We start from the raw sequence: 8,407 nt of genomic DNA, 5'->3' as shown, positions 1-8,407 counted from the left end.
AGAAATGTTTGTCTGGATTTCCATTAGCCTGTACGCTGCAGTTTGGCTCACTCTTAGAATTTTGTTTACTTTTAGTCTGTAATATTCAAACCCGCTGCAGATAGCAAGCTACTTCTCATTGTCGTGTTCTGTCACGTACTCTGCTCGTTACCAGGCAGGCTGCTCAGCCCCAGTGGAGCTCAGATAGAAAGCTCTGGTGAGTAATGCATTCTTAGTGGCATGCTTAGGTTGCAGTCTTCATGTACTCAGTAAATAGGGCATTTTAGCTTGTATCTTTTGCAAATTTATCCTGTAAAACTTTCAAATACAAAGACACTTTGGTACTCTGTAGTCTCCATACAATCAGCAGAAGAGAAATTTGGACAGTGACTCATTGCCAATGTAGGTGTCATAAATAAGAGAGGGAAACAATTGAGAAGTTTTTTTTAATACTTTTCTTTTTTTTGAGAACTTATGTTGGTATTCTGAAAATGTGTAAGATGGAAAGCAAATCAAGTTGAAAAAATACCTGCAGAAGGATTTAAGTACTTGCCTATAATTGTAAACAGGGGAAAAAGTAAATTACTGTAAGAGTTGTGCTGTTACATTAAGTATGTGTTATGTGTTGATTTTTATTGCAGTGAGGAGGACATGTATCGTGATGCAGAAGAAATAGAGAGAGAGAAAATATTACTTTCTGAGACAGGCTCTTCAGGTACTTTTGAACTTTGTTTCAAAGACAGTGTTACAATTAATTGTAACGCTAATTTGTGATTATTTGATGCCCTCATTTCCAAGGATTTTTGTGCACAGATGTGTCTGTGCAATAGAAGCTACTTAAAATGACTGAGTACATTGTACAGATTACTTGATGAAAAGATCAATTTTATGTAAAACCAGTTGCTCTAAGTATATTTTTTCCCCCATGTTTCTATAAATTCTTTACAAGAGAATGTGAATCCTTTGGAAGCCAGTCATATAGCCTGTGTTATGAGTGGGAGTGTTATGCTTGAAAACTACTGGTTTATGGTCATTATAGCAGCATCTGTTGCTGGGATTCCTTGATAACCTTATTATTATCTGTTTTGGAATGAAGGCTTTTGGGATTCCAAGAGAAAACTGTATTTCTTCTTTCTACCATTGTTTCTAGCTTATTCAGAAGGATCTATTCTCTTTCTTGCTTATAGTCTGGCTTCTGAAAGAAGAGGAGAAACTTTCACCCCACATTTTTCTGATTGCTAAGAAAATTATTAATTTCTGCTCTTTGACAGTTAGTATTTTTCAGAGGAGAGTGTTCTCTGTTTTGTTGGAGTACATCATTATTTTTGCTTATTTGTCATTTTCAGAGCAAGCTGGTTTGGTTTGGGGTTTTTGCCTCCAGCACTCCTAATTACTTAGTAGCTGTAGGTTATGCTGCCAGTCTCCTTTAGCACCAGTGTTAAAGTGATAAGGGCATACTTAGAAATTCAGTGCTTTTTCTATGATGTTCTGTTTCACAGTTCTCAGTAGAATGTTACATACTCTGTTTTGGCAGAATATAAACTAAGTGTTGCACCTGAAATGGACATCATGGAGTATTGCAGGAAAGAATGGAGAGGAAATACACCAGCAGCAAAAAGGATGAGAAAGGTATCAGTTCTCTTTTTGTTGAATTTTGTTGTGCTTTTTGTTTTCATTCATATGTTTAGAAGGTGGTTTCCTATGGGAACAATCTTTAAATTGGGAGATACAGTAGCAGTGTTTTCCCTTGTCTGGTCATAGAAGTGGCTGTTGACTGGAATGTATTTTTTGGTAAGGTTACTTGTTGGTAGTGTAGGGTTTTGATTAATATCATTCTTCGCTATTGTTTTCAATTAAAGTTTTAAATTTGGTTTATTACATAAAATGTTAATAATCTGGGTGGTTGAAATTGCAGAGCAGATAACCAAACTTTTTGACAGAAGGCAAATAACTGAATTTGGTGAATTGCATGATTTTTAAGATGGGAAACTAATGAATAGGCTCAATTTTTCTTAATTTTTTGCAGGTTTTGGACTAGTTTTCTTATATTAATCTTGAGCTAAAATGGTGGAAAATAAAACATAAGGTTGGGTGGGTGGTTTTTGTTGTGGGTTTTTTTCAACACAATTTGAGTAAACCTGAAAAATACTTTCCATAAATACGAGATCCATGTGTCACCTTCAAGAGATTAGTAAGAGAGAAATACAGATGCACAAGGCATTGGATTTTGCTAGATTAGCTGAAGAGACACGCTGAGCTTCAGAAGTTACATTGCAGCATTGCTGCTGCTGCTGCTAAAAGTGTGTGTTTGGGAACAGCAGAGGGAGGGGACAGATGTGCTGAGGCATGTGTCAGGATACTTCAGTGTAAACACAAATATTGCCTGAGGCAAAGACAAGCTACATGTGACATGTATTGGGTAAATGGAATAAACTGTTGCTGAAACTTCTTGTAAGCATGATATATTTTTAAATTTATAGTCTTGTGTATGTATGTTTGGATTTATTTTTTAATTTAAGTGTGTTAGGTACCCACATTTCAATGATGTTTCTTCTCTGCTATCAAATAAGTGCCACAACCAAGTATCTACTTAAATTTCTTTGCTTTCTTTTTTGTTATTCATAAGAACTAAGGAAGTTTTTTTTCAAAGCAGAATTTGTGATATAAAAGCATTTGAACTTCCAAAATGGGTAGGGGATCAAATCCTTTTCTTTTTAAAATAGTATTAGCATTTGGATACTAATATTCCAATATCTTTTATGATATGCATGCATTACCTTAAAATGTTTTATTAATGCTTTCATGTTATTTGGATTTTGTGTTTTTCTAGGGATATGAAGCAGTTGCTCAGAAGTTTGCATCTATAAGGAGAGTACGAGGAGATAACTATTGTGCTCTCAGGGCAACTCTGTTCCAGGCACTAAGCCAAGCTACCCAGTTACCAAGCTGGCTGCAGAGTGAGGATTTTACTATGGTGCGTGTCAGACTCTCATCTTCTGACAGTAAAGGAATGTTGGTTCTAATATCTATTGGGTAATTTAATGATCTCATTTCTCTATAATGCTGTATGCTGTCTTGAATTCAGAAGTAGTACTGTCAAGTTTTCTTGTTGATTTACAGTGATTCTTTCAACTTGGAATTGAGCCGAGGTTCCCTTAATTTCCATTTTACAATATATAAATGTTACTGTAATACTGACTGTAATGTAACTTGTCTGTCTTCATCTTACCCTCTTGGTTTCTTCTTAATACAGGTAATATGGCAGTAAGAGGTTTCCCATAAGGCAGCTGGTAGTAACAAAAAAAACATGCAACTTCTTCTCAGTGCATTTGAAAAAAAACCCAAAACCAAACCAAAACAAACACACAACTTTAAAAAATTATGATAGGTATTCTTGTGTGCTTTATATGGTGTCACTAGAAAGTGGATCAACAAATTAGATTCCACAGGCTTTTCAGAATGTATTACCTGTGTCTTAAATGTTACTTAAAATAAGTGTGTAAGAGCAACTCCAACCTGATAAGAATTGTCCTTATGGAACAATGATGGATAAATGAAGCCAGGTGTCTTACTAAGAGGAGAAGAAAAATTTTCCAGAAACTGTCTTGTGTCAGCAAAGTCCGTTTGGTGATATTGGTGAACATGGTAGAAACATGTAGGAAGCTGCCTACACAAAAGTGGGCCGCTTCAGGAGAGTCAGTTTCCAGTTGCCCAGCTTGCTGCTGGAAATGTAAGTGATGAACGAGTGGTGCAGACTCTGTGTTGTAGGCTAGCAGTCCAGGCAGAGTCATGCTGTTCTTGCTGCCTTCCTGTGTAACTTTAATGCCATCTTAAACCTTCTCATTGTGATCACTGTCACTGTTAAGTAAACCTCTGCTGGTGTGTTTTTGTAATTACTGTTAAAGATATTTCTATGAAACGTTTCTTACTACATTCCAAAAAGGTTTCCTTCTAAAAAGCATTCTTCCAGCTGACGACCGTCTCCACATTGGGAATATAGTTTTCCAGTGCTCCTTTAACAAATGTGCAAACTTTGAAAAATGGTGTGCTTAGGTGAACATCACTTAAAAACTGCTATTTTTTTCCATCGTGATTGTAGAGGAAAATGTGTCATATCATAGTAATTAATTTTTTTTAAAGGTGTACAACTTACTAGATAAAACACACAAAAATATAAACTCTTAATGCATCAAAGCATGGGACGTGTAAGAGAAAGTGTGGTGACAGCAAGCTGTACAATCTCAACAAAGTTCTGCCATATAACCTTTGATTATTTAGTTCTATATGTCAGATTAGCATAAGATGCCAGGCTGGAGTGAGGGAGGATCTGCGTGTATCTGGCAAATTAAATACTTGATTGCCATTAAAGAGAACATGCTACTAATTTGGTGTACTGGTAAAATGAAAACTGTCTGTTAATGGCTGATGGTACCTGTGCTGCTTTAGCCAAATATTTAGTTCAATGTGAGACACAAATTACTTTCCTAGTTCTGGCGGTAAAATGGGTTAATAAATGAGGGTAAAAAACTGGGCACGCAACTGCCACAGTGTCCTTCAAGAGAAGTGTAAAAGCTCGTAACTGAGTAAGCGTAGCAAGTGAGGGTAAAAGAGGCAGTTCTGAGGCTGAAGGATGATCTGATGCATCCACTAATCCTCATGTTGTTTTCTTTATCAGAAAACCAGTCCCATAGTGTTTTCTCTGAAAAGAAAACACAGTTTGTATGTTCTGGGCTAAGTAGTTTGCACTCTACCAAGACTTCTGGCTTAACTGATGGATGTCATCACATCTTTAACCTTCTTTTCTGTTGTTCCCATGAACGCTTTCAAGCACTGTCACTGTCATATGCTGCTGGAGGTTTTTTAAAATTAAAAAAAAAAAAAAAAAAGCCATGAGTAGGTTAGGGTGATTAGTTTTCCCAGTGCTTATGTATTGGTTAGATCAAGGAATAGTAACAGACCACTGTTCTGACTGCTATCCAGCAAGTATTATAAAGAGCCAGTTGTGTTCAGTTACATGTTAGTATGGCATCTGTTCAGAAGAACATATGAGGCATTGTTTTAAGGTGCAAAATGTAAAAAAATAAAATAAAATAGTAAAATAATAATGGGCAAGGTGGTGGCTTTTCCTTTCAAGATTTTTGACTTAAACTGTCTTCTCTTAACTTCCAGCTTCCTGAAAACTTGCTGAGTGAATATGACTGGATCAAGCAGTGGCAGCTAAAACAGAAACTGGGCAGGAAGATGGGAGAAATAAGTGATGAAATTAAAGAATATTTAGTGCTTCTAAGGAAAAAGGTTGGAAAAGTATTTGCTTATTCTTGCTCACTTGTGAATAAGAAAAATGACAAAGACTTTTGAATGTGGTGACTTTAGCATGAGGATGCTTTTACTAGGGGGGGGGGAAGAAGCCACAATGTATACTGCAAAAAAATCAAGGAAAGAACGTGTGTTCAGATCTGTGGGACTTTTCTGGTCTTCCACTGCTTGCATTAGCCTGATGCTGGAATTAATTTGTAAACAGCTCTGCAGAAAACTATTAGACAGGTTTCAATTAAGAAATAAATGTAATAAAGTAACATTTTACCTCCCTTATTTCTTGTATTTATTTGAAGGAATGATGTATACTACAGATAAATGTTTTTGCTACCTTGAACAGTTCATGGAAAGTTAAAAAACCCAACAGAATAATGCTGAAATAATTTCAAAGGGGTAGTTTGTTTCGTGTTTGGATGGTTTTGTTCCAGGTTAACCTAACGGGGAAAATGGTAGTGCCCTTTCAGTGTATATTACTTGACCCCATGTTTCTCCCCCTTGAAATCTGGAACCTATTTAAAAACTATTTAGTTCTTACTGTGTATGCATATTCTTTTCTTTTTTTTTGAAGGCTTTTCAGAATATTTTAAAGGCTGCATTCAAGCAGTTTCTGAGGGTGGCAATGAAATATGCATTCAGAGTAACTGAAATGTAAAGAATATGAAGGATGTAGGATTTATGACACAGGAAACAAAGAGTTTGTATCTTATTGCTTATTGTCCCCTGACAATATTTGTTTTGCCACCTTGCCACAGTTTCCAACATCTCCATCCTTTACTTTGCTTAAGGACAAATTTAAGCAAAATCAAACTAACTTGACCTTGATAGGACTACAGCTGTGGAAATATTTTTGAGTGTTTTTAAAAAGGCACAAAGCCCTTCATAATTTCAAATTCTGAGTGCCTGTGCTGTGGATCTGGCAATTAACAAGTGTTTTTTTACAGCTCTAGCACATTGATGCCTATTGATACATGTTGCATTTGTTTTGTTTTGGGTTTTTTTTTACAGTGGAAGAGTATAAGTGAAATCAAGGGTCCTATTGAGAAACAAGAAGCCTGTGATAAATTGTTTAAAAATGAAGAGGAGGAGTATAGTCTTTATGAAGCACTGAAGTTTTTGATGCTTAAGACTGCCATTGAATTATACAACGATGATAAAAATGGAAGGAGAGTTCCTGTCTTCTCATGGTTACTGTTTGCACGGGATACATCTAGCAACCCTTGTCAGTTAATGCATAATCACTTGAATCACATTGGTCACAGTGGAGGCCTTGAACAAGTAAGGAGAGATTGTTCTTATAGTATGATTTTCCTGTCTTGGAGAGTGGTTTAAGAAATCACCCAGCTTTTGTTGGTCTAGCTAATTTTAATGGTGTAGTGTCTGTTTTTTCATTGGGAAAAATATTAACAGTCTGTAAAGGCCTTCCTTTTAAACACTGATTTTTGTCTGGTGGCTGATGCTTCTCTCTGCTTTCTGTGTGGCTAGAGAGTTCAGAGTACCCTCTTACGAGGGAAAGGATCAGTCCCTGGAACCCATTCTTGTCTGGTTTAGGGACTTAACGAGATGAATACTGGTATGAGAGAATGTCTTTCCTACCTGTTTTGTGGCAGTAGGGAGGTGGGATTCTCTGTATAAAGTAGCTTTTCTTTAACATTAATATCGTACTATGCTATTGTTGGATCTGAAGAGCTCCACAGTATCTTCAGAGGTGTTTGTGCAGCAAGTTACGAATGGCTTGAATGATCGAGGAAATGAACTAAAGTTGCTCATAGATAATGCATTCTCATTTACTTCTTTTTTTTTTTCTTTGAAAAACTACATGTGATGGGTATTAGTTTAGTATTGTTACGAGAAATATCTTGTAAACGGCGTGTTTATTTCACACATTGTATTTCTGCTTTTTTCCAACATAGGTGGAAATGTTTCTCCTCGCTTACGCTCTGCAGTATACCATCCAAGTGTATCGACTGTATAAATACAGCACTGATGAATTCATCACACTTTATCCCAATGACCCAGAGGAGGACTGGCCTGTGGTGACTCTCATAACTGAGGATGACAGACATTATAATATTCCAGTCAGAATGTGCCAAGAGACTGTGCTGTAAACAAGTGACTTTTGGCAGACAAACCTGTGCTGCTTATTGATCTTTCCAGTGCTATTTTGAAACAGGATGGTGATGAAATCTGCGTTATTAAATCTACAGCAACTTGAAATCCATGTTTTAGAAGCTTACATCTAAACCAAAACATCAAATAGGTACTAGCTTAAGGAGTAAAAATTTTGCAAGTATGGCTTTTGTTGCCCCTAAAAAAGCAGATCCCCCCTCTGCCCCCAACTTCTGCAATCCTTTTTTTGAAGGGCTTACTCTGAATAGGAATGCAAAAACTATAGATTTATTTCTTTTCAGAAGATGGCTGAAGCTCTGTGGTAAGACATTAGCTGACCTTCTGCTCCTTGAAATAATGAGGTAATGATGAATGGAAATTTCTGGAAAAGTAAGCTGGCAGTGTCCTGACTAATATTTGTAATGCTGCTTAGAGGCAATTTGTGCAAATCTTGGATCTCAGGAAGCAATATAATTCTCTTGCAGTTGGAATTTAATGCCTGCCATGGTTTATGCTATGAGAGAGATGCTATTTCAAGTTTTCTAATGCTTTGGGGTTTTTTTTTTCTGACATGAATATCTCTTATTTAGAAGCCACTCGTCTGTTACACTGAAAATTGAGAGCTCTTCCCCTTTCAGCCCTTGAGAGGTTCATGGCAAAGAGATTCGAGTATAATAGTTATTTGTTAGGTCACAAATTCAAAACCTACACAGAATTCCTTCTTCAGTTGTGGTAGGTGATACGAGATAAGCAGGTGCCCACCAACTTCCACGTCTGTTCTTACTGCTGTTCCTGTGGTGATGTTCCTTGCTGGTAGCTGCTGTGGAGAACATCGGGATTTTAATTTGACCAGGGAGTGCAGTAGATGGTGCAGCTTCTCCACTCTTGGGAGGAATATGTGGGAGGTTCTGTTTCTACTTGGAATTATTTGTTATGGTTGAAATTGAAGGAATACAGAATGTATCAGATGCTGGGAGAGCTGACATACCTTTAGCTTCAAGTGGAA

The 8,407-nt window shown here is 36.8% G+C and overlaps 1 protein-coding gene across 1 annotated transcript in view; it reads left to right on the top strand.

Moving 5' to 3' along the window:
* Positions 1-7,511, top strand: part of OTULIN (OTU deubiquitinase with linear linkage specificity) — a 10,860-nt gene extending 3,349 nt beyond the window's left edge. The window contains exons 2-7 of the mRNA XM_010178145.2: positions 621-694; positions 1,514-1,608; positions 2,810-2,953; positions 5,149-5,274; positions 6,301-6,570; positions 7,206-7,511. Coding sequence (XP_010176447.1) covers positions 621-694; positions 1,514-1,608; positions 2,810-2,953; positions 5,149-5,274; positions 6,301-6,570; positions 7,206-7,400 — 904 coding nt within the window. The 3' untranslated portion in view covers positions 7,401-7,511. The remainder of the gene's footprint in view (positions 1-620; positions 695-1,513; positions 1,609-2,809; positions 2,954-5,148; positions 5,275-6,300; positions 6,571-7,205) is intronic.
* Positions 7,512-8,407: the final 896 nt, after the last annotated feature.

The sequence above is a fragment of the Antrostomus carolinensis genome, unplaced genomic scaffold, assembly GCF_000700745.2.
Source record: "Antrostomus carolinensis isolate BGI_N321 unplaced genomic scaffold, ASM70074v2 scaffold2031, whole genome shotgun sequence".
Taxonomy (NCBI): domain Eukaryota; kingdom Metazoa; phylum Chordata; class Aves; order Caprimulgiformes; family Caprimulgidae; genus Antrostomus; species Antrostomus carolinensis.
Note: the sequence above shows the minus strand (reverse complement) of the source record. Positions and strands in the feature narration are given on the sequence as shown.